The following is a 26,722-nucleotide window of genomic DNA, read 5'->3' as shown; positions in this document are numbered from 1 at the left end:
AGGATAAAACAGACCACTTCAACTACGTACAGTTTTTTCATAGCAGGTTTCAAGTTCATATTTATTTATTTCTCTCAACGGAACCCAAGTGACAATCAGAATACAGTACTGTTTTCCTCAAACATGTTTTTTCCTTTTTTATTACGCAAAACAAGAGAACACTCAGTGCAATAAGACAGAGGACTGACAGTGTGGTGCTCTCTCTACCTTTTCACAGTGCACGTTTATACACACAAAAAGATTGTACATCATCATTATTACATTTCCAACCTTCACCCACCAACGTCATGATAGGGCAAAGTGAATGTCTTAAAACAATCATTTTTAACTTGCAACTTGCATACAGTGTAGCTTGGCACACACTCACAAACACGCACAGCTCTCTCCCTCACACACACACACACACACACACACACACACACACACACACAGGTACAACACAGAGGGGTCTCTGTCTCATTGATTCTCACCAGAGAGGGGGTACTGCACTTGCACTCTCAGGGCTAGCTCATTTTTCAAACCCATACTATTTTGGCAATGTTGACATTGCATTTTAATGTGCAAAAGAGAACCAATTTCGATGATGTAAGTCGGAGGTTGAGGTAGAGGGAGAGAGCAGGGGCAGAGAGACAAGTATGTAACCAGCCTGATTCAATGTGATGGAAGATGATGGGTAGTGCAGTTTCTTTTTACAAAGCCTCAAAGATTTGTAGGCCGTTGTGCAACCCCTGTCCTTTTGACTGGGTAGAGCTGTTGCCATGTGATAGGTCCTTAAACAATTTGATCTCTAAAATGGTTGCCAGCCAATTGAATTGGGAACATTGTCAGAGACAACCGATTATAGATGACTGCATGTCACACACAGCCAGTCTCCTGAGGCTTTACCTCCCAGCCAATAAATGAAAACTTACATGGCACAACTCACTACTCCTGACATTTTCAAAAAAATATATAAGCATAATCTTGAAAGTTATTTCTTAAGCAAGTGCATATGGCTATTATAATCTGCAGTAAAATTAAGAATCTTCTAAAAGCTCAGGTGTTGATTGTACGGGCCGGTCGTTGGCATCAAGTATTTACACTGTCATGGTGCTCGCAGTGTGCATGGCAATGTAAGGGTGCTGGTACTCGCCAGCTATTGCCGCTAACCCCGTTTTAAATAACCAACTACCCAAAGTGCAACCACACCCATATCTCGCTTTTACAGGCTTTGGCTGGTCTTGGAAATTATACTGTTAATAATGTATGTTCTAATTTACTACCTCCCCAACCCGCCCTCATAGTGTATCTTTGAATACAGCAGAAACATTTCTCACTTTCTCTGTCCTCTACAACATGCCTGCCAACAGGTTTCCCTATAAAACGATTCGGCCGCTTCAAAAGGCTTTGACATAGTGACTACACAGTTTCTTACCGTAATATACAAACTGAAGCACACAAAGTTTCCTGTTTCTGTTCTAGGACCGACTGTTGTACATTCTAGAACATACTGGACCAGGCATGGAGAACCCTGGAATCTAAAGCACGTTGACGTTAACTCCTCAACTTACAATACAACAGTGAAAATGTAAAGTATATATAGACAGAATTGAATAGTCCATTCATTTTAGTGCTTTTGAGCACAGAAAAAAAGAGTTGGGCATAAGAAAATTATGCTACTACAGTACAAGTATTGATAGATTATGCTTTCAAATGTAAAATAACCTAAACAAAAATAACATAAAAACAAATATTAGATTGCATCTACATCTACTATACATAATTTAAGCTGCTTTTTGATCCCCATCATCTCATTTAGAAAATATCTATTCATCATCAAATATCTACTCTACTAATTATATTACAAGAGTCCAGTCACAGGAAATAGAAAAATATCAAATATCACCAGTGATGATAAGAAAACATGACAACCTGAACAAGCAGAAATATTGCTGTGGTAACCACCATTGTCCTTTGACATCAGCGAGTTTCATCCCTCTGGTCCTCTAAGCGGCTGCCCTGAAGCCCCTGGTGTTGCAGGGAAAGAATCAGTACAACCCGGCAGGGAGAGGGACTGGGTAATTGTGGGTTGTGTGGCAGGGAGGTCTAAGTTTCTTGTTAATTTCAGATGGCTGTGTCCCAGAATACAGTCGTCTGTGTGGGGTAAGGGGGAGGACGGATCTTCTTGGTCCCGCTGCTTTTCCCCCAGCCTGGGAGGACAGATGCACTTTCTTGCTTGCACTGACTTCGTTCTTGGTGTCTGTCCTCATTCCTGTCTGGAGGAGGAGGAGGAGGCTTCTCCAAAGATCTCTGCAAGTGTGGATGTTGTCTGGCGCGGATCTCCATACAGAGGGTGCGCTTCCTCTCAATCTGCTCTAACATAGTGGTGTCTCCACATATCCACGGCATCTGGGGCATCTGAGGGACAGAGTCAATGTATCAAGTGAAATGAATACAGATTACCTTCAGAATTATTCATAACCTTTACATCCCCTAAAAACCTGCCTTCCAGGGCTTAAGTGTTTCACCACGATGTTATAATCATGACTGAATAAACAACAATAAAAGTTTAAAAAAGGAAGGTATTATTTAAAAAAGGATTTTGCTCTGAGTGGTTTAGTCAGATCTGACTGTAACCAAACAACTCACCAACTGCCATAAACTTTGATGCGTAAAATACCAAACCCATTTGAATACTCTCAGCATTCAGTAAAAACATGGGAATAACTGTTACTGAACAAATTCAATATTATTATTTCAGAATTAGCAGGGGGTCATTTTCTTGGACTTCATTGCAGGATTTGACTTGATGAATCACAATTTGTTTATTCCGAAATGTAAATGTTATGGGCTCTCACCTACTTCTCTGCTTTGATTAAAACGCTTATTGTCGGGCAGAAGGCAACTACAATGGTTATCTCTGATAACCATTGTAGTTGCCTTGGTCCATTGTAGTTGCTTTGGTCCATTTCTCTGTCCTCATCAACGACCTTATGTGTTTATCAAATCTTCAGTTGCACTGTGCAGATGATTCTCCTATATATTATAAAACTAATGACTCTAACAACTATAGCTAATTAAATACAAATAGACATTGTTGGCTGTTTTTAACAAAGTAAATTATAATAATTTGATTTTACATATATCTAAATCAAACTATGATAATATATGACAACTGTGCGTAAACAACAGTTTGCTAACAGCCACTGGTACACTGAATATAAGTAAATTACAGCTAAAAAAACCCCAATAATAAGTAAACAATAAAACTAGAACAACTAAATCAGACCAAGTTACTGGTTATTGTTTACTATTAGTTACTTATTTTAAGAGTGTGGACCCAAGGAAGATTAAAACTGTGGCAGAAGCTGAGATGTATAAAAAACAACAGCTACAAAAACAACAAAAAACAATATAAACATTATAACTTCTGATTAGTGCTTAAACATATGTGACCACTTTTTCTAAATTACTCTTACTCAATTCAAACTAGCAAGACGAGCAAATAAAATGTCTAAACATAGCTTAACTTGTACTGCAATGACCCTTTACACTGATGAAGAACTGAGTTTTTAGGCACTTTTATGAGTAAAGAAAAGTAAAAAACAACCAAATCCATACCTGGCTTTGATGTGTTTCTGCTGCTCTCCTTTGTGGAGTTCCCATTGGAGAAGGATTAGCAGGCATAGAAGGTGAGCGGCCATACTTGGATGCTGCTTTCATATCTAGAAAGGAAAGATAAAGCAAGTTTAATAGTATGTCAAATGAATACTTAAACATGTCTTAATAGCTGGATGTGTTTTGTTGCAACGTATACTGTGACTATAGTCAATCTCTATCTTGAAATAGAAGTCTTAATCTTCACCATTTCCTGTTGCCACGGTCATCGGTGGACTTCCTGATGATCTGCCATGGTGAGTAGGTGTTGTTGTTGATGAGTGCTGTCCTGACATTGTGCTGCCATTCCTCTCTTGTGCTTTTGACTGGTCCATGTTGTAATTTGCTCTGTTATCTCGTCGGGGCGTGCCATCTGATCTGTATCCTCGCTCTTTATTATCAGACCTATACTCCATTGCAGAAGGGCTCTTGGTGTTCTTGACATCATAATGATGCTGCTCTGAGCCATTGAGACTTCTGTCTTTACTATCCCTTCTCACTTCAAGGCCTGTTCTGCTCAGATCTTTACTGTCCTGTCTGGGTAAAGGAGGAGGAGGAGGATCTCCTCCATTGAGGCAACTCCGATCTCTCCCTTCATACTTGGATTCAGAGCTGGACCCAACCCTGTCCCTGCTGTTGGTGCTTCTGGAAGTTTCTTGTCGCGGTAGGATCTCTGGTGGCTGGTCAATTCTACCTTCATGTCTATGTTCTATTTCATTCCTTTCTCTCTCTTTGCTCTCCTGACGGGGTAACAAATCAGGACGATGGTCTTTGCTATCATGCTTATATTCTGGTCCTGTTCTAACCCTGTCTTTGCTCTCTTGTCGGTGAAGAAGCTCAGGTGGCCTGTCTCTACTTTCGTGCTTTGAGTCCACACCGTTCCTGGCTCGCTCTTTGCTATCCTGCCGGGGTAAGAGCTCAGGTGGCTGATCCAGCAGTCTCTCTCTGCTTTCATGTCTGTAATCTACACCGTTTCGTGCCCTTTCCTTGCTGTCCTGTCTTGGTAACAGCTCAGGTGGCTGATCTATCAGTCTATCTTTGCTGTCCTGTCTCAGCAAAGACTCCATTCCATGTCCCCCACTACGATCTTTGCTGTCCCTTCTTGGCAAAAGGTCACCATTGCTAATCCCTCTGTCCTTGGAGTCTCTTCTTATCAAAGGGATCGGCTCTAAGGAGCTGCAGCCCCTGTCTTTGGAGTCCCGTCTCACAGGGATGGGCTCTACACTGCTGCAGCCCTGGTCCCTGCTGTCCCTGCGAACAGGTGGCGTATCTACACTGCTACAAGTGCGGTCTTTACTGTTGCGTCTGTGCGGCAGAGGTTCTACATTGGTACTTCCTCTGTCTCTGTCTTTATCTTTGTCTCTGTCTTTGTCTCTGTCTCTTCGATGAGAGGACTCTTTGCTGTGGCGCTCCTTGGACTCTCTCTTGGACTCCTTGCTGTGACTGTGCCGTTCCTTTCCTTCGCGCTTGGACTCACTATGCGACTTGCTTTTGGACTCAGCTGCAGAAGAAAAGGAAAAAAAAAAAAACAACCAGGCCACTTACTAAATCAGCTTCAGACCTTTTGGTGGTAATTGTCAAAATACACTGAAGAAATTGTTTAACTACATATTGTCAGTTAAAAACACGTGGAGTAAATCAGTTTTAGAAAAATTATAGTGCTGCTTGGTGCTGTAATACCACCCCTTGTCCTCTAGGTGGCACTCACTATGCACTAATGCAGCAGTGAAGAACCTACAATTGGAGGAATCAATATATGTGTTCTGCCAGGCATTGGAGTTATTTTAGTCGTGGTAGAGTATAATACAAATGATCAATAGCTGTTTTAATATTCAGTTAAACTGAAGTTCCTTCTGCATTTTAAACAGTTCTTTTAACTTAAAATCTACACTTGGAGAATGGTACAAGTATAATGCACAGCAGCATCATGAAGAAATCATGGTTACCAACACACATTTTTAAACACTTAACAGTGTATCTGTGTTAAGCTTTTTCTAATTTCTAAATGCACATCTACATTGTATGTTCTAACAGTGCTTTAACATACATACACAAGATATTCCAGCTTATGTGAATAGGAAATGCTAATAGTGAACCCTATGTATGTCACTGATTCATAGCTCCACAAAGACAATATAGATCATCACCACTTGAATTAAAAAAATATATATATTGACTGATTTCTATGTAGGCTTCCCCTCTATGTGGGTTCTATATGAGCTTTAACCTACACTGCTCTGTACAAGCTTCCCCTGTCATGCCCACATGTGTTATACATTCCATTTCAGCGTGTGCAAATGCATGCGTGTGTGCATGTGTATGTGAGTGTGTGGTGATTAACCAATTGGTAAGTGGGTCAGGCTAGCTGTTGCTGCCTCTATTGCCTTAGAAAGGAAGAGAAAAACACGTAACCTCCATTCCTCCACAACCTCCACGCTCATTACACCATGTATGCTTGTAGGCAGTCAACGAGCAACACACACAACCTGTTAGTGCTTGTTAGCCCTATGTGGCACGTGTACACAGGTGTTAAAGCTAGAGAATAAATCATTTAAAAAGATTGGCTACTACTGTACACTCCTGATAACATATGCAAGCTGTTTGCAAAACATATGGGTCTACAGAAAAAAAGGTGCTATCAAAGGACTCACTGGTGAGACATCACAGAATTCGAGGCACCTGCATACAACACGAGATTCTCTAACAATCTTCCAGAGGCCAGTAATTCAAAAGATATAATTAGGACAATGTATAGACACACCAGGATGTGCACCACAATGGAACATGTGTACACCAGCTGAAAGATGTTTATCTCACTACAGTCAAAATGATGAGAAATCATGAATTCTCTCAGCTTCTACTACCCCCATCTGCACAGCTGCTCCTGCCGCCTGATTGGCTTAATCGTGAGCAAAGTATGTGCTGATTGGACAGAGCAGAGATCCTCTGATCAGGTGTACATTTGAGTTCAGAGGCACAGCTATTCCTATCAGGAGCTCATTGCCTTATTGTGGACCAGCGTGCCCTGAGCTGTGATTGGCTGCGTTACCCACGGGGAGGGAATCTGCAAATAAGAAACAGGGATTTCTCCTCCTTCCACTGTTGCTATGTTGTAGTTGCTAAGAGCATTGAGTAAGGTTGGATGTGTGGATTCTTTGTAGTTCTTTCATGACATATGATTTATGTACAAATGCTCTTGAGTAAATCTCAGTTTTGAAGATTGTAAATGAAGAAAAAAAAATCTTTCAGATGGTACAGCTGAGGTCTGAAGAGGAATTTAACATAGGACATATATGTCAACACTGCATGTAAAATCCCACTCTAAATCATCAGATCCTACATAATAATTTATTACTGACCTTTTTCAAAATTCAAAATACATGACATGCCTCTACATAAACTATACTGTCCATCATGCATTTATGAAACATCCTTTTGCTTATTTAGTTTAATTTAATGCCAGCAGTCACATTTTTTGTTCATTAATGTTAAGTACATTAGATCTAAAATGTTCAAGCTTAAAATGGCTATTACAACTCAAAAATAATAATCAAATTATGCTTGAGAACCAGAATGCCAATTTGTGATTCACCATATGACATTAGTGACTTACAGTTTTCATATATTATACTTTGTTTGTCTGTTCGTTTTGTCAGCTAAGCAATTTGTGCAACTCTGAGCAGATTTTGTTTTCCTTCACAGACGCATTCATTTTGGCAACGTCTTCACTGTGGCATGAATATCTGTATTTAAATATGATGTTTACATATTTAAAAGTAATACTGCCTGATGGCCTAATGCCATGAGTAGGTTTGAGAGACCTGCTGTCCGCTTTAGTCTCTAATCCCCTCAGATTAAATCATACGATCTGTATCAGACTTGGCGGGCCTAGATTAAACAAATGGAAGGCTGCAGAGAGTGCTGCAAACATGGTACTGTAAAAGTGATGCATTCTATGCACAGCCTCCTAAATTAGCAGGGTTAAAGTCGTTAACCTAAAATAAGGATGAATTACACTATAACTGATTAGGGAACTAAAGGCTGTATAGTTGTATTTGCTCCAGGGTTTATTGCAGCCAATGCATTTTGATACTGAATCTGTCCATTCATTCATAGATGCACTGCAAGGTCACTCCTGCTTTTCCGTTTGTTATTCTGAGAATTTGTAGCTCATTTGTAGTTTCTCAGTAACTCTCTTAACTCAGTGTCTCTCAGTGTCTCTGGCACTCTTATGAAATCTAGTTATGTACAGTACTTAATGGGTAAGATTGATCAATAGTAATGTAGTTACAAGACATCTACACCCTCAAGCAATCAAAAAGACATAATCCTCACATTTCCTCCTCTTGGGGAAATGTGAAGATTATGGTTTCTGCCCTTTGTTTCTCTACATCCCATAATGTTAAGACAAATGTGTGAAATGACTCACTCTCTCCAGGCTCTTTAGACTTCCTGCCACTGGTGTTTTTCTTCAGCATATTCCTGCCTGTGGTAAACAGGTTGGTTAGTTCATCAAGTGGACTGGTGGGTGTCCGTGAACGCCCTGTTGACACATTCTGCATAGAGCCATGGAGTCTTCCTACGCTGTCTTGAGGTGGCGAGCCTTTGCCGTGAGGGGTGGCAGAAGCACTCCGCGGCAGACCACCAGGGAATGGCACAGGAGCATCGAAGGGAGGTGTACGCATAAGGCTCAGGGGAGTGAGACAACGGCCCATGCTGACCGGCGACGGGCAAGCTGAGTGGCTACGCTGATAGGAGGATGATGATGAGGATTTGTAGAGGGTGCAGGGTAGAGGAGGCGCAGAGGAGCGGCCAGAGACAGTGAGTGTTGGGGTGGCAGTGAGCTCCCTACGGATATGTGCAGAGGAGGGCAGCTCGGTGGAAGAGGTGGGGGATTTGCTGTAGGACTGGTTCTCCAGCATTGGCAATTTGGCTACATCTAAAGGGGTGAGGGGAGACTCGTCTGAGTTGGGCGAGCACTGGGCCGGTGCTGGTGGGAACACCAACAGTGGAGGTCGATGGGTGAGTAAATTGGGAAAAGGTGCAGGAATGTCGCAGAGGGGAATGTTTCGAGGTGTGGAGCAACGACTGAGAGGCTCAGGGTCATAGGGTGCCGGGGTGGGGCATGCGGAGCGGCATCCCACGGGGTCAGTGCGGTACTCCATATCATCCAGAGCTGGGTACTTCATTTCCTCGTAAACAGACTCTCCTGGCTCCTCATCCTCACTCTTCAAGGGTTCTCTTGTTCCAACATCAATCCCGCCCATTTCTATATAGACAGGCTCATCTTCACAGTCATCTGTAGGGCTCTCATCACTCTGTGGAGGCGAAGGGTTGCGTTCGGAAGGGGAAGTGACGTGGTGAAGGGGTTTGGAGGGGCAGACCCCGCTGCCTGCATGGGTCTTAATGTAGGACTCATCGAAGGAAACACTCAGCTGTGTGTTGGGGTTCCTCTTGGGTTTAGGTGGCGGCACCCTTCTGCAGTCCTCGCTGCATCCTTGAGCTGCTAAAAAAAGAGAGAGACAAAGACATCTAAACTTAAATTGACTGGACAAATTCATATTCACATACACTACCTCATCCGAGCACGACCTAGCACAATTTATTTTCTAGTTCATTCATATGCAGATGCTTACGCCTAATGATATGTCATTCTGACATGCAATTTTGTTGTAATATGAGATATGATATGACACAAAGCTTATTTCGGCACTGTGAGTCAGTTGTAGGTCAACGTGTATTGCTGAGAGCAATATCTTGAGTCATATATGTGGAAATAGTCGATGCTTCTGCATGTTTCTAGGTCACATATATGGCAGTGGAGTAATATGTGAGTATAGTATCTGGGTCACACACACTGTGGAGCTTCTTTTTCATCGTGATGACGTAGCATTGCAGTGTGAATCTCTTTAGATGTGGTGCAGTGAGGCTTTGAGACAGTGTTCTCATTGCCTAGTTACTACTGTACAATACAGTATGGCTTCGATGCTAGTTTGCTGTCAGTAGCCAGCACTCCATACTACTGAGTTGCTCACAGTTGATTTCTAGGTCAAACCCTGAGATGTTCGGATAGGAGTGTCCTTTTCTCTGACAGGCAGTGGAAGATAAGTGTAGTTAAGAGCCGGACCATGTCTGAAATTTTCAAACTGCAGATTTTACACCTTTAATAATTCAGATGCCAGATGGCCTAGACACATGCATGCTTCCCGTAACTGTATGACTCACCACCATCACTACATGTGTGCACGCGCACATGCACGCTCTGCACATGCCTACACATTCAGATGAGAGAAATTAGGACACGCTTTACAGGCCGCAGTCTCACAACCTATGAAGTCAATATTTCCAGCAATTGAAGTCTAACTTTTTAGGCTTTTTCCCTCTTTGCAGTCTGAATGTACAGCTTTGCAGAATGTGTCACAGGAAACTTGACATATTATCGAGATCTTTTATGCAAGTTAAGAAAATTGTAAGAGAACTGCAATTATTTCATTGACAAGAGAACAATCCCCTGGAAACAAAATTCAAGGCCAAAAAAAATCTAGTCAGAACATTTAATATTGTTTTGCTATGGTATTTTGTATTAGTCATGCTAATGTCAAATATGCTAATTTGAACTTAAGATGCACAGGTCTTTTGGAGTGACATCTTCTCTTAATTACTCCTTAAACTATTTTCAGCCCAAATGTGCTCCTGGTGTCTGATGTGGTTTGATTGCTATGATATCGACATTCTTGTGTACTTTCTCTTCCTTTATCCGTGTGAGTACATGCATGCATGTGAATACACACAATAATGTGCACATAATGATGTACTTATGCCTCTTTTCTACAACTGTATAATTCATTGCTACACCGGCAGGTTTGCATGGCAGACGCTGAGATCTGCTTCAGCGCTGATGATGGATTCAAACATCTTTGACTCCCTCTCCTCTCCTCTCCTCTCCTCTCCTCTCCTCTCCTCTCCTCTCCTCTCCTCTCCTCTCCTCTCCTCTCCTCTCCTCTCCTCTCCTCTCCTCTCCTCTCCTCTCCTCTCCTCTCTCTATTGCTCCCTCTTTCCCCCTCCTCCCCCGTAGCGGATGTGTTTACCCGCAACACCCTCCCCCTCCCTCTCCTCCTGGGGAAACGAATCTAGGTCAATCGCTCCTCCTGAATGAATTCTACTCTGACAAGCTCCTCCCCTTCCCACTAAAGCGCCAGCTACAGAGCACGCAACCCTCCCCTCAGCCAGGGACACCCCCACACACTGACTCTGACTGGCTCCAAAACCTCAGACTTCAGCATCTCTGGAGCCTCATTGGCTCGGGCTGCTCAGTGATGCTGCGATTGGCTGGGCTGCAGGGGGTCTTGTTTCTGTGGGATGGTTGCCGTGGTGCCCAGGAAGATCTGTGTGCACATAGAGAGATCCCCACCAATCTGAGCCAGGCTGGGCGACTCCCTAAACATCACGTTTGCAGCGAAGCATCCAAACTGAAATGGAGTCAAAGCTTCCTGCACCCTTTTAATCTCTTTGCTCTCATTGCTACTTGAGTCTAAGATTACTTTTATACTATAAACATAATTTTAAGCTTGCAGAAAACATGCACTGTTTTTTTTAACCTAACAAAATGATGGTAATTGTGAATTTGCTATAAAAGCAACTGTGTCTGTGTGAGAAGAGGCAAACACACCTTTAGCTTAATAAAGTCTTATCTTATTCACTAAAGCTATTCTTACATTACACAAGGCATATCTAAAAATCAGCTTTGTGCAATGTTATAACTGTCAAGACACTTCTACCTTGTTTATGTGGAATGAGAACAGCTGTGATTACTAACTCAGTAACTGATAACCTTCCACAGACAGTATTGCCATCCATCTGTTGAGCTAAACTCTACTGTACAGAGTACAAGATGGTGAGGATAAATATAGTTACATCTGATGATTACATGCACAAGCATGCGGTTATACATACATACTGTTATTACATTTAAAAGCAATTTTTGACATGCGCAAGAGGTCTTCTTTCTTTTATCTACTAAATTTTTACATCTAAAAATCTGCCAAGGCCTTAAAATGCAGCTATTGTAAAATACAAAATAATAAAGTAGTGGATTTTACCAAAAGAGAGATTTGAAAAGATACAAAAAAAGTAACAGTCATTCAAATGCATGATAATGTGAATACTTTCATCTCTAGTTCATCATGTTGATTTACAACTCTGGCTCACATATTACCTGATTTAATGTATGATCCAATATGCAAACAACCCTTTGTTTATCTGGCAGTAACAGAGGACAAGAGCACCATGAAAACATCACTCAAGTTAAGTTACTTATCCTCAAGTTTCTAACCTTTCTTCATAGAATGTACTAATCTGAATTGCTTTAGCCTGTGCACTCATTAGTACACAGTTATTCAAACATGCTAGAGTACGGCCGTTCCCCACAAAATGGGTTAAGCATATCCAGGCCACAATGTACTGCAGCACAAATCCTGTCAGACACCTTAAATATCCCTTTATATGTACATTAGTGGGCTGTAGATTGTCCCATTTCTAATGTTGTGCAGCATATCCAAAATGTGTGTTAACCTTGCTTTAACCTCGCTGTAATTGCACGTCTTTTTTGTATTAATTTGCAACTACGGTAGTGAGTGTGAAATATTCAGTGAATAGCTAGCTGTCATGTCATTGTGGGAGAAACAATGTTGAGGAGGGCACTGCAGAGAGCAGCTATATATAGCACAGCAGTTTGGTGTGAAGTGCCACCACCACTCACCGTCACATCGCTCCCCACGGCAGGTGGACATGGGACTGTGGTCTACCGCCTCGGACGACATGCTCAGCTTAGTGGCCGGGTCCCTCCTGGGCTTAGGTGGGGGCTGTTTCCTAGAGGTCGGACTTCCCACTTCCTCCTCTCCTCCGCCCCCACTGTTCCCACCGCCGACAGAGTGGAGGGACTGGGATCGTACAGAGAAGCCCTGTCCACAGGCGATGGCATGCAGGTGGGGAATGGGCATGCGTTCCTGGGGATCCGGCATGGTTATTGAGCCCATACGCAAGTGCTTGCCTTCAGTCGCTATGTCTTCACCCGTTCTAAAACAGCAAGAGAGGAAAATAAATATGAATGATAAAAGTCACAAGAAAAAGCAAAAAGTGTTGGAATATCATTTTAGTATAATTTATGTGGGGTAAAACAAAGAGGTAGAGAAAAAGAAAAACCTTGCCCCAAGTTCCTACATCTGTAAAATGCGAAGAGACAGTAAAAATAGCACATAACATACCCTGACATCATGGGATGTCTCCATTTGAGCGAGCATATGTGCGTTCATGTCTATGTATTCTGTGCAAGTGGCTCGAATGATGAGCGCACTAAGTTAACAATAACAGGCATGTTAGTGCCACCGACAACAGGGCCTCTTTCAGGGCAAAGCATTGATTTGAGTTTAACCCTGGGTATGACTGATGCCCCTACACAAGCGCACACATAATGACAACATGGAAGTCCCCCAGCCTGCATACAATCAATTCCTATAAATGGATGATTGGCCTGAATGGGGGGCTGCACAGTGGCGTAGTGGTTAGCACTTTCGCCTTGCAGCGAGAAGGTCCCTGGTTCGCGTCCCGGCTTTCCCGGGATCTTTCTGCATGGAGTTTGCATGTTCTCCCTGTGCATGCGTGGGTTCTCTCCGGGTACTCCGGCTTCCTCCCACAGTCCAAAAATATGCTGAGGTTAATTGATTACTCTAAATTGCCCGTAGGTGTGAATGTGAGAGTGCTTGTTTGTCTATATATGTAGCCCTGCGACAGACTGGCGACCTGTCCAGGGTGTCCCCTGCCTTCGCCCGAGTCAGCTGGGATAGGCTCCAGCACCCCCCGCGACCCTAGTGAGGATTAAGCGGTGTATAGATAATGGATGGATGGATGGATGGCCTGAATGGAGCGTTAATGATGTCTGAGTGTTGTGTGGCAAATGGGGGAGAGGAAGTTTGTGTCTGTGTGTTTGTGTCTGTGTCTGTGTGTATTGCAGACTAAATGAGCTCAAGATCTGACTGTGTTCAGGGAAAATGCTTGGTACAAAAAGATGGTAATTTCTGATTCAAGTATGCATACATTTTGCAGTGCATGCATGTGTGATCTTTGGTGGTTTTTTTTTGTTTTTTTTAAATTAATTTATTATCGTATCAGAGAGACACAATTAAGCTTAATGCCAGAGATTTAAATGTTTGCACAAATGACATGAAACAGAATGAATTTGCATGTGTGTCTTCGCAGTGCGAGCCTGCATGCGTGTGTGTTTGTGTGTGTGACCCCCTCAGTGTATGACTTTGCTGACTCTGACTCCCTCCCAGCCAGCTGCTGAACAGAAGGTGCTTGTTGGGTTGGGTTCATTGGTCAGGGGCTTAATTTTGCCTAGCAACAGGGTACCCATAAAAACCAGACACAAAACCAGCTGCCACCACACAACAATAATAAAGTACACGTGCACATCAAAACACCGTGGCATGTGCTCATGGCAACTGCAGTAGGATTTGTTTAAAGATGACAGTGATGATATAAGAATAAGGAGCCTGCAGCAACCTGCAGAGCCACAGTGTCAGTGTTATAAAAGAAGACAGGAAACAAAAGAAGTCAACAATAAGTCATATGTTCATATTATTTCGTATAAACATCTGAATCATTTGGGCAAAGACTGCTCTAAAGAAAGCAGAAAATATTCATCTACAAGATTCAGCCACAGGTGTCAGTAGCACAGAATAAAAAGTCCCCCCTTGGAATATGTTTTGGGTGTGCATCTGCTGTGACATGCACTCCTATATACTGTACATGGATTGTATACGTGTGGGTGGGTGGGTGTGACTGGAGTACTGGTGACTGGGTTATTTATAGGATATTTGCCCAGTGATTGGCTAGAGGACAGACCACAGGTGCACTTGGACCAGTTGGAGTTGACTTGTCGGGCAGCTCTGGTTCTCTCACTGTGACACCATGTGACAGGAAAAACAACATCGCAGAAACAAACAAAACACTAAAGGAGATGAGGAGAAAAAAAAAAGATATCTGTGATTTGCATGTGTGTGCGTGCACAGAGGGCAAAGCTGGAGGCGAGCAGTCGTTAAAAATTTGCATGCATATGTAAATATAAGCAAATGGACAGTGTGTGTCCTTATGTGTCACGGAGTGGGGAGCGGTGATTTTGAATACCCTTGCATGTTTGGTTAAATTGGTGGACATCTGTGTGTGTGTGTGTGTGTGTGTGTGTGTGTGTAAGTTTTCCTTCTGATGAAATACAATAAAAGAAACCCAGAGTGAGCGAGCAGCAGGCAGGAAGGCCCGCCTCACTCAAACCCAACGTGCAGTTTTGATTGGCCTGTGGCTGTTCCAGCTGTCACCAGGCAGAACACATCTCCTGCAACTGAGCTCACGCTTAATCTCCCTCTAACAGGTTTTTTTTTCCCCTTTTCCCCCTACTCTTAAACACACTTGCTCTAACAAGCTCCCTCTCCCTCACACAATCACACAGGTCATTTCCTCTTTCTTAACATTTCTCACAAATGAATATATTCCTTTTTTTTTTGCTCTTCATGCCTATGCATGCACATGTACTCAGCCATCCATGTATGCACACACAAACACAAGCATGCACACATGAATTCTTACACTATCCCATTCAGTTACTGTAAAAATGGGTCGTCTCATTGACCTACTTATAGGCCTCATAAAAAATCCAACATTTTTTTTAGACTCTTCCTCCAGTGACTGTGTATTAATGTTTTAGCTTCAGTGACAGGATGGATAGCAGGACATTAGATGTCACTTTCCTCAGGCATCGTCCTCTTCCATTCATCAGGACTGCAGACTGCAAATTACAATGGAAGCAATTACATTTTGCTAGTAAGTAAAATAATTATGTAAGGATAGATTTTTAAATGTTCTTGAGAACTACCACTTTAACTGTCTTTTTTAATGCCTGAGGTATAAAGCTGACCTCTAAGTCAGCTTTGATCATGCAGTATAGCGTATGCATACTATGCAATGCACTGTCCACAGAGACTACCAGAGGCAGAAGAGAAACAGTTCTTTTGAATTGCATGACCTTTTGACAGAAATCAGACAGGATTCTCAAGTGTTCCTGAACAAACAGGTTACGGAGCATCACATCTGGTCACATATAAATGCTCATTCCCCCAAATCACATCAATGTAATTATTTGATTAAAAGATAAAACTTCCAACAGCTGCTAAAATCCTTTGTACTGTGTCAGACAGAATGACAAAAACAAATTATTTTTAGATTCCAAGACAGCATTGGACAACATTTCCCTCAAGCCTTTCTGCTGCAAACTGATGTTTGTTCAGCTGCATCACTGGACTAATTGTGAAGAAAAAGTGGAAGTGTTTTTCTGCTACTTTATGGGTATTCTCCGATGAAATATGCATCTAATTGACTGATGTACTCTTTAAAAATCAAACATCAAATGGCAATGGTAATTAGGAGTGCAAAATACTTCACCATAAAAAAAGACAGCATCAAAAATGAATGCTCAATGTCTTAAACTTTTCTTGACGATTCTACGTCTTCATTCGTAAGACCTAATAAAATTTAATATTACTTTACATTATTGCATAGCCAACTATAAAAAAACAAACAAAGTACATTATAATTTATGCACATTGCTTTCAAAGTGAAGCTGAAATCCTTGTTAAACAACTAAAAATGTGTCATGAGTCATGACAATTAAGTTCCACTCTCAGTGTTTTTGGGGGGAATGAGGCACTGAAATACTCCAAACTCCTCTGTAATGTCCCATTATCATTACTGATGACTCGGAGACTTGAGGAGCGCTTGTTATTCTACCCCACAACACAAACACGCCGTATCCACGTGCTAGTCACGCTGTAAGTGCGTGCCTCGTATTCGGTCAAGTTTCAGGATGCTACACTCAGTGGCACTGTTGTAAAGCTTGTGCATCACAGCATACGAAACAGGGCGCAGCGGCAAATATTGTTTACCTCTGATGCGGTTAAATAGAAAAACAACACATTTTAGACTCTAAGATGTGCTGGAACAAAAAGGAAAAACAGATGTAAATCACTGCAACATAACAAGAAGTACCCAGACACGTCTCTTTCCCACCCTCACATCCTAACACACTTTCTGTCCAACCCGTTCCTTTTTGATTCTACAAAGCTCTCCATTTCAAAAATGGAGCAGTGGTGACCTCCACCCAAGGACAAGCCCTAAATAAGTCTAAGAGTGAAAAATTAATTATCCTCTATAGATCATGGGGTGCACCAGTCCACATTCGTAAACCCCAAAATATAGCAACCTGCCATTGCCAGAGGGACACTCTAGCCACTTGTTCTAATTCCTGACAACCTCATCCTAAAGGAAAACCCAGTGACATCCTTGTGTTTACAGAACCAAATCCCACTGGTGTGCTCTATTTAAGCAACACTGGCAAGTCAGCCACTTTCCTAATAAAATATAAATAGTTTATAGGCTAGTCCTGTGCAAATAATTTGTGCCAATGGATTTGTTGTCTTTCCTTTTGTGGGCACTGTGTTTGTTTTCTTCATACCTCCTTATGGCTTCCTCCTGTTTTCTCTTCTTGTCGTTTTTTTCCTGCAGGAATGCCCTATTTCTCTCATTCCTGGCGTGGTCCAAGTTCTGAGCTACCAGGCCGTTGTAGGCTCTCAGGCCATTCTCCTCAACATATTGGAAAAAACTGAGAGTTTCCTCCTCTTTGGAGCTCATCATTCTTCAGGTCTTTCCACTGCATTCTGATGAGGAGATATAAGAAATAATAGTCACGATTATTTGCCTAGAAGGGAAACAGAATACTTCTCATAATATTGACTACTACAGCATCATATACGAGCGTGTTCTGAATGCAAAACAAGCATGGTGGTGTAAGTAATTATTCTTTCAGCCTTCGAATTTCAAGGTCAGCTTTGGTGAGAGGAAAACGATGAAGCAAAATTGCATAAGACCCAGAATAATGTAACGCACTGAGTCTGTGTGATGTTTCTGATGTTCCAGATGTTTCTGACTGTTGCCGTGGAGTTCACGCCTATGGAAGGCGTATGTTGATGGTGAGATTTACATCATGCCTGTCTCAGGGAGAGTAATAATTTTCCCTGAAGGGTTGCAACATCTTTCTCCATCATTCACTGTGCACACAGACACACAAACACACACACACACACACACACACACACACATAGAAAAGCCGTACATGCACATGTAAATATGCAAACAGCCGACGGACTCACTCACTATCTAGACACAATTACTCATAACCTTCTGTTTCAGTGTGGCTCAGTAGCGGCTACTCATTTTCTCAGTTGTGTTTGCACATTTTCTGGCTGAAATTACTGGCTTTAACCAAGTGAGTGTCTGAATGAAACTGAAAGGGGGCTTTCATCTTCTGTGGTTGTAATATGTGTTGGGCTCAGATGTGAAAATATAGCACTCCTGGGACCAGTCACAGCAACACAGATGAAATGAACCAATCTTACTAGACTGTGATGCTTCTCTTTGCATACACTGTGTGAATATTATCAATTTTGTGTTTTAGATCCAGAAATAATCTCTGTTTGTCTTGTTCCTTAATACCTTTGGATGCTGCAAAAAGACTGAGCATCATTTTCATAAGAAAGAGAATGAATGATGCTGTGAGAAGAAGCGTCCTCTGTGAAACATTTGCACTGATGCAGTCATTCTGTGTTTCACTCCTAAATAGCAATCAGTTTAAAATAGCATTGTTTGCAGCCACTTAAGATCTTAGCACAGAATGGGGGCAGTTAATGATGTGATTCAGCGTGCATGCATGTGCAGGATGCATTTGCCTGGCATTTGAAAACCCGTGCAACTACATGCAACATAGTATGTACAAAATGTAACAGCCAAATGTGAATTTGGAGAGGCCAGTGGTGGAAAAGAAGAAGACAGTGCATGCTTTTATGTAGGTCAATGTTTTCAGATCAGCCTAAGACTCATGCTTGTTTACGTGTGAGAGAAGCACTGAGTGTGAGTGTGCGTAGGGAGGGGGAGGGGGCTTGTGATAACTGTATGTATGTTTGTGCGTATGTGTGGAGGGAGGCAAGGGCAGCGAGGGGGGCCTTGGAGGGCAGCCAGATGGAGATTGCATGGCCAGCCGAGAGGCCGGCCATTGTCTGGCCACCCTCAGCATCCCTGTACCTCGTGTCTGTCTATCAATAAGTCCAGCATGTGGGCTAGGTCAATGGGTTTATCTGCCGGTTCCACTCGCCATGATGCATCCTCAATACTCTTTAGGGTAGGATTTTACCGGCACGAGGAGAGGACTGATAAGAGCCAAGAGACAGAATCACCATCTCAGAGCAGAGTTCAAACTAGGGCACAGAAGCCTGCTGTCAAGCAGTGTAAAGATTTTTTTGCCGTGATTATCAGGTCTTATCACTGATGCACAGGCACAGTCTGAAGATCTGAAGTTATACAAAGGAAATATATCTTGTGTCTTGATGGGAGCTGAGGTGCACCAGTTCGAGGTGCAGCAATGGGAAGGCACAGTTCAAACAGTGTTTGAGCTGAATTAAGCCTGCTTGCCTAATCCCTGTAAGCCTGCAGCAGCTCTCTGCACTGGAATCAGCTTGTTTATCACAGTGTTTCTACCGACCCAGCCTTTCACATTGGATTGTCCTCCCTTAACTCATCGATGTGAAATGCTATTATTATACACTCATCTCCATAAAACCTGTCAATTCAGCAACCTTGTTCTTCAACAAAGCTCCATTTTCCCCCTTCCCTTCTTGCTTTATCCCTTCACTTGATGCCTTTTTCTCTTTTTTTCTGTCTCATCTCACAGCACCCCCCTCCCTTCGCCCCAGTTGACATGGGCTGCAACAGTTGGAACACAGAGGTGCACTTTGCTTTAAAAGTAAATGATGGTGACACACCGTTTCTGTTTCCAGGCAACCGTGTCACAGGAGAAGGCCAGCATGGATATTCTAGAGACACAATGTCAAAAAAGATTGCAAGGCCAAGAGTCTGGTGACATGCGTGGGCATTCGTGCATGTAGACACACAGACACAGACACACACATTAGTGCACCGCAGTGGACCAAGTTGAAGCTAACCTTCACTTGGTCCACAATTGGCAGCTTTTTACACTTGGCAGACTTTTAAGTGGATTTGAGTGTACAGTATGATGTGTTTAGCATTGGCAGAGCAGCTGTGTATTTGCGTATTTCTTTCTGGGTTTGTGGGTCATTGCTGTGTATGAAGAAGTGTTATAATGCATACTTACAATTGCTCTGTGTCCTTGCTGGTTTGTGGACCAACGTATCTTCTGTCTTTGCCTGATGAGTCCACTGTATGTTAATGAACTCTGACCTAAGCTGGAGCACCAGTGCACTATTCCACTTAAATCCACATAGACTTCCATCCATTGTATGGTCCAACTGATTGGCCTGCTAGAAGGAGTCCCTGTGACCCAGGAGAAGGATGGTGCTAGAGGGGAGCTGGGCCATTGGGTGCCCAGCCCAATGCCCCCTTCCCTGGGCAGAAAAGGGAGATTGCGACCCCTCTGATCCAGATGATGCCAAACTCCAAGCCAGGTGCCAGCTTCACTTGTCCACACATCTGCACATGCTAAAGACGGAAAGAAGCTGCAGAATAGCAACCGACCGCACCCGCAACAGTGTGCATGACACAAATGCACACTAGCACGCTCACATGCTCTCACATAAAACTCCCACTGCAGTTGCAGATTAGGCACTCAAAGTCCTTCTAATGCTTCTTTCCCCGAATGTCTCTTCTTCCGCTTTAATGTATTAAAGTGTCGCACAGGTGAAAGGAGTCCTTATCCACGGCGCCCGCAAGGTTATGACTGAGGTAGAGCAAAGTAATGTATGTTTCCAGGTATGGCATTCCCTGCCTGTTCCCTCTGTCCCGCTCAGCCACACAGGTCTGCACAGTCGATCTGTGCTTGAGCAGATGACACCGGGCTTCCCAACTATAGATCACAACAAGAAGAACACGCCCACTGCCTAATGTAGCCACCTTCCACTAGAGCGTCATCCTCTCTCCTTCTCTCTCCTTCCTTTTTCCTCCCCTGCTATTTCTCTTGATGTCTGATTTTTCAAGTCATCTTCAAATGCACTCACAACCCAGTCTCTTTCTGCAGTTTTTTTTTTTTACGTTTTTGTCTTGTGCGTCTCGTGTGCCTTCTCCTTTGCGCCTCGACTGTAACTGGAGCCTGAATGTGTTTTTCTGCTTTCAGCACCACGGAGAGCTCTCTCTGTCAGCGGGTGAAGGCGGGGGGTTGAGTGGGTGGGCACACTCAGAGGGGGCCAAGTGGAGAGATGTGGGAGGAGTGGAGGGGGGGTTTGAGTGGGAGGAGTTACCGGGTTGCCAGGGTGTGACCTCATTAGACACAACCTCCTTTTCCCCCGGCAACCGCTGCGATTCCCCCTCCCTGACGCCCTTTTCCTCCCTCCCCTCCCTCTCTTACAGCTCGTAAACAAGACCACGACACAAAAACACTTGCAGTGAATACACCGTGTTGCTCTCAAGTGCATTCATTACATGTACAGTAGGCAAAACAAAGACGAGCCGATGCATGAAAGCAAAATACACAAAAAGAGAAAACAATACTTTGCAGTTTCCCCACACACACATTGACACGCTGACGCAAGATTAAAATATGTTTGCCTACACAAACAAAGCAAGCAATACAGTGTAGAGATTTGTTCCCAGTGGCCACAAAGATGAACAGGATGAAAGAAAGGACAGAGTTGAGTCTGAGTTGTGTTTTTGTCAGGGGGCTACTGTGGCTGCTGTGTGCCTCTGCTTGACTGTCTGGGGGATGAGTATTGGTTTCAGCAGTGCAGTTGGTTGTTTATGTGGTGGGAGCGCCTGGTATATGGTGCAGAAGCAGGGGTTGAGGGAGGGCGGGTGGGTAGAGGGGAAGACCCGGCTTGCTCGGCTGGATTAACACCGTCGACACAAAAGGATTAGGGAGCAGAGATCTGTTGTTTTCATCAACCCTTCCCTCCATTTCTCTTAACCCCCACCCTTCTCTCCCCTCCACCTCACTTTCCCCCCTCCCTCTATTCCTGGTTGTCTCACACTTTGCCGGTTAAAAAAAAAAAAAAAAAGGTGGAGGAGTGGGAGGGCAGAGGCATCAAAATCAGTTTTCACAAACATGTGCTGGTTAGTTTAGGGAAGAGGAGATAATGTTGTTAAAAATAAAGCAGGAGGGAGGTAGGGGGTTGGCCGGCGTGGTAAAAAGAGCAACAACGCAGTGGCGAGTTCAGAGTGAACCACTGTGCTGAAGTGCAATTTGATTACCAAAAAAAGGCATTTGTTTGGGAGTGAGGTAAGGAGAGGTAAAATAAGGTGAAAGTAAACAGTGTATTTCTGCACCTGCACCAAACACACGTGTCCTAACAGCATGCTAAAGGTCATAAACAGGCAATTGCTATGATCTCATTGACATAAAATGGTCTGTCAAAAGGTAGTCACCCCCTTTTATGCCCATTGTAAGGGATGTGGTCGACTGGCTGCACACAAAGCGAGTCACTCTATACAGACGAGCTCAGCACACGCACACATACACATGCACATGTACACAAAGGCCAGTCTGACCTCGGTGCATATCCCATGTGTGCAATCTCAAAGGAAGTATTTAGATCTCATCAGAGTTCAATGAACACAGACAGTAAGGAAATCTCAGGGGTGAATGGGTTAAACAAAATTTTCCACCTATGTGCACAACAGTACTTTGTTTTGTGAACAGTGGAAGACACTCCCTCTGGGACGGAATGGGGGGGGGTGAAATAGGATACGACTCCTCTAAATTTTCAGTTTACACACGCTTACAGGCACGAAGACGTGCATGCAGACGAAAAGCACTCAAACCGCCTGAAAAGATTATTAAAATAATGTCTTACTGTATGCAAATTCTTTTCTGGCTGGATTCTGATAATGAAGTCAGTTTTGCATTGTGTGGATTCATCAAAGCTGATAAAACATATTGTGAAGAGAAACTACTTAAATTAGAACATTGATTACATAGGCTGCATTAGACCAATAACTACTTATAAAATACCAGAACTTACAACCAAACCTCACACCTACTGCATGAGGTAAAAAAGTCACTCTATTTTATTTATTTTATAATATATTTGAATTTTTATAGACATTATTATAGTTCTGACATCTTTACAATATTAAAGATTTTGTTTCTTAACTGATTTCCACTGGCAGCTGATGATAACAGATTTAATCAGTTAATCAGTTAGGTAATGTCTCCCTCATTTATTTGCTATCAAGCTATCAAAGGTTCTCATCCATTCAGCTTCTTTTTTAAGTTACAGGTAAAGTAACAAAACCTTGCCACTTCATATTTGTCTGGAATGTTGTGACAATAATATCTGTGTACAAATACAGACTCATGTGCCTCAGAGCACATGCCTAGTGATCTATTCAATCATGCATGTAATGATGTTGTATTGATCCAATGCTGTAACAGGCTAATGAAGAGTCTATAAAAACCATTATACCAATCAATTAAATGATGCTGAGAAAACAGCATCGCTGTAAATAGAGTGAGGGACTCTGCTTTACAAGGTTTTATTAAGTGCAATGTCTTGCTATCAGGGATTGGCACTTACACTTAGTGCTTTAATGCTATCTGCTTCAAGGAAGGGCGTGGTGTGGCATTCAGATTCTTGAAAGTGTCTGTGATGCTCTGTAGCATTCACTGTTTTTTGTCCTCTCTGGGAGTGCAGTGCAGGTGAGGATGCAGAAGGCACTGGCAGGACAGATAGTGAGACGGCGGCACTGAAGATGTCAGACTCTCATTAAAGATGCAGCATGGCTTATTCCCATTCCTCACATCTCTGAGGGAGAAATAGAGCATAAGGTTCCTCCTCTGTCCAGCAATGTGCAGACATCTGACCACTCCATGTTTCATGTACTGTAAATTTATGCACTCCTTTCCTACTCAGTGCACAGTATATTCTATTAAGGTCTTGTCTGGATGGAGGACGCATCATTAGGTTTTTAACCAAAATCTTATCCGCAAGTTCCTTCAAATTCAGCTGCACATCATGAGGTAATGTTTTACTTAATCAAGCTTCTCAACACTCATTTATCACCACTTCCTCTCTCCAGAGATGCCAAGCTGAGGCATGTCTCTAACGACCACCCTCCACACTTCCCGCTGTTCCTCCAAGACAGAGAGGTGAAAATAAGAGACTGAAGACTGTAATCTCTCATATAGGCGGTTGATGTCTCCAATCTTTGGGGTTTAACCCCCAGTAAGCCCCTTAAATCCCCAGTTTAGAGGGCCAGAACTGATGGGCTAAAGCCCCCACAGACTGTGTACTAACTACTGGACACAAACACAGCATGGCGACACTTAAGGGATTCCTCGCCATGACTACTGCAGCTTCCTCATCCCACAGTCCTAGCCAAAAGACTGGATGGACTTAATTGGTATCAGAAGCATCACAGTTTTGTTCACGATCATTATATGGTTAAAGACAGACAGCCAGCATGACAACATAGGTTTCTGTTGATGGTGCATATACTGGAACATATTGTTCTTCTGTAATTAATAGCTGTTTGTGGTGTTTTAAGTGATAATTGTAAACATGTCTAGGAGGATTGACAATTCCCTGCTAACCACAAAGTTGGGATACAGGAGATTATTTTGGTTCAAGTTTGGTTTTGCTTCAAAATAAAATCAATATAGCTGGAGAAGGGAAAAAAGATGTTCTGTTCCTCAGACGTGGTAAAATGATAGAAAACATGTTATCCTTTTTGTCCCCTATTGACCTTATTTTGCACTATGTACACTGTAATTCATAGAGAAAACTTAACACAGATAAATGAGGAAATAGGGCATTGAAGCAAGGACTCTGTAAGGCAGAGTGAATGGCGCCATCTGCTGTACAAAATCTTCAACACTTGGAATACAAATCACAGACACCCATTTACTACATAACCCCCCCCCCCCCCCCACACACACACACACAAAAAAAACTCAAACAAAAAACATCAACAAAATAAACACTGTTTACCTTTTCCATTTGGAAAGTCTAATCATCACCACCATCCTCAGTAGTCTCCATTGTAGTCTACAAACCATCCTATGGAAAGAAAGATCCCTGAGTGTCTCTTATGAAAACATTTAGAAACAAGTTTTACGTCATTTGTAGGTTTATAGACTACGATGAGTATGATTCAGAGTACTGCTCACCCTCCCTCTGAAGATTAAATGACGTACAACGTCAATTAAATGTCCTACGATACTCATAAACTATATTATAATACCATCACCATCTGTGAAATTGCAAATGAAAATGAAAAGAAAAATGGAAATTTGCAAGGCACATAGTGTTATAGCGACATATGCAGATCACACCACAAACACACTCACATAACACTGATGGTGAAGCTGCAAGTCCATGTTTGGGATTAGTGTGGTGTCTCAGAAGCAATCCATGCAGACAGGAGCTGGGGATCAAACTAATGACTGCAGTTACTGGGCATACAGACACTGGTTTCTTTAATATTAATGATGAGTACTTCTACAACATACCTTTGCTACCATTTCACTATTTTGACATAGCAGGACAAGCAAAGGTGTTTTTAATAATATTAATGATGGCTGTATTCCACTTAGGGGAGGTCCTGGCACGCGCACTGGCTCTCTAGAATAGATTTCCAACACTTAATGGAGCTGAGCCATCCTTACTGTTAGTAATTCCACTCATGTTTTTCCAGCTACACAAGCCATCCTGTTTGAAAAAGGTCAATTTGCATGACGAACCTAATACACAACAGAAAAGAGTGGCAATTAGCTCAGATGAGTGGAAAAACAAGAATACTTTTTTCAATTCTATTTTAATTTCTATTTTAGGACGTTTTGTAGGACCTTTTTAGAAATATACAGTTAATGTTGTATTATTGCTATTATGCAATTACTCAATCCGCCAATCATGTTGCAGCAGTGCAATGCATAAAATCATGCAGATACAAGTGAGGAGCTTAAATTCATGTTCACATCAAACATCGGAAGTGACTTGACCATGGCATGATTACTGGCGCCAGATGGGTTGGTTTGAGTATTTATGAAAATGCTGATCTCCTGGGATTTTCTTACACAACAGTCCCTAGAGTTTAGTCAGAATCGTGCAAAAACAATTTTTAAAAAAGAAACATCCAATGGACAGCAGTTGTGCAGACAGAAATGCAGAGAGAGGTCAGATGAGGATGAAAATGGTCAGACAGATTGGAGATCACAGAAAGCTAACTCAGATAACCGCGTTTGTTAGAACTATGGCGAACAGAAAATCATCTCAGAATGCACAGCACATCGAACCTTGAGGCTGATGGCCTGAAAAAGCAGAGGAACATGCTGGCTTTCATTACTGTCAAACACACAACTGTGAGGCTACAGTGGGCACATGCAGGCTCACCACAAGTGGACAGCTAAAAACTGGAAAAATATATGATGAATTTCCATTTCTGCTGAGGTAAGGCACAAATGGAATTTAGCGTCAGCAACATGAATCTATGGCTCCAACCTGCCTTGTGTCAACAGTCCAGGCTGATGGTGGTAATGAAATGGAGTGGAGAATGTTTTCTTTGCACACATTGGGCCCCTTTATACCAATCAATCACTGTTTGAACCATCTTCTAAAGGCTACTTGCAGTCTGATAATAATACTAACTTTATTTATACAGTGATTTACAATAAAAACTGGTGCATGTTAAAAGTTTTGTAACAGCCTTTTGACCTAACTGCAATCTTTGGACATTCCAGATGTAAAGTGTGGATCAGATGAAGGCACGGATGACATTTTCAGTATGTGCAGCGGAGACGGATGTCCTGATCTCCACTCTCCCACCCTCCTCATACTCACCCTCACAAGAACCCCAACTGATCAAGGTAGATATCTGCCCTCCCTGAGTCTGGTTCTGTCTGAGGTTGTTTTTGTCCTTCCAAGCTAAGGGGAGGTTTTTTGTTCTTTCCCCCTGTCGTCAAGTGCTTACTCAAAGGGAATCCAAAATTTGGGATTTGTTGGGAATCTCTCTTTATTGCGCCGCT

The 26,722-nt window shown here is 42.6% G+C and overlaps 1 protein-coding gene across 3 annotated transcripts; it reads right to left on the bottom strand.

The window, feature by feature from the left end:
* Positions 1–27: 27 nt before the first annotated feature.
* On the bottom strand, positions 28–20,859 carry nyap2b (neuronal tyrosine-phosphorylated phosphoinositide-3-kinase adaptor 2b). 3 transcript variants are annotated; one of them, XM_023276548.3, is made up of 7 exons: positions 19,907–20,859; positions 17,198–17,399; positions 12,395–12,711; positions 8,066–9,142; positions 3,845–5,137; positions 3,601–3,704; positions 28–2,397 (listed from the first exon to the last, which is right to left on the bottom strand). In XM_023276548.3, exons 2-7 carry the CDS (start codon positions 17,374–17,376, stop codon positions 2,104–2,106), a joined length of 3,264 nt encoding a protein of 1,087 aa, XP_023132316.2. In that variant the 5' UTR covers positions 17,377–17,399; positions 19,907–20,859; the 3' UTR covers positions 28–2,103. The 3 variants fall into 3 exon arrangements, with proteins under 3 accessions (XP_023132316.2, XP_023132317.2, XP_035807028.2); XM_023276549.3 differs by having other exon boundaries at positions 8,066–9,139; XM_035951135.2 differs by lacking the exon at positions 17,198–17,399.
* Between the last annotated feature and the right edge of the window lie 5,863 nt (positions 20,860–26,722).

This window comes from Amphiprion ocellaris, chromosome 10, assembly GCF_022539595.1.
Source record: "Amphiprion ocellaris isolate individual 3 ecotype Okinawa chromosome 10, ASM2253959v1, whole genome shotgun sequence".
NCBI classification, from domain to species: Eukaryota; Metazoa; Chordata; class Actinopteri; family Pomacentridae; genus Amphiprion; species Amphiprion ocellaris.
Note: the sequence above shows the minus strand (reverse complement) of the source record. Positions and strands in the feature narration are given on the sequence as shown.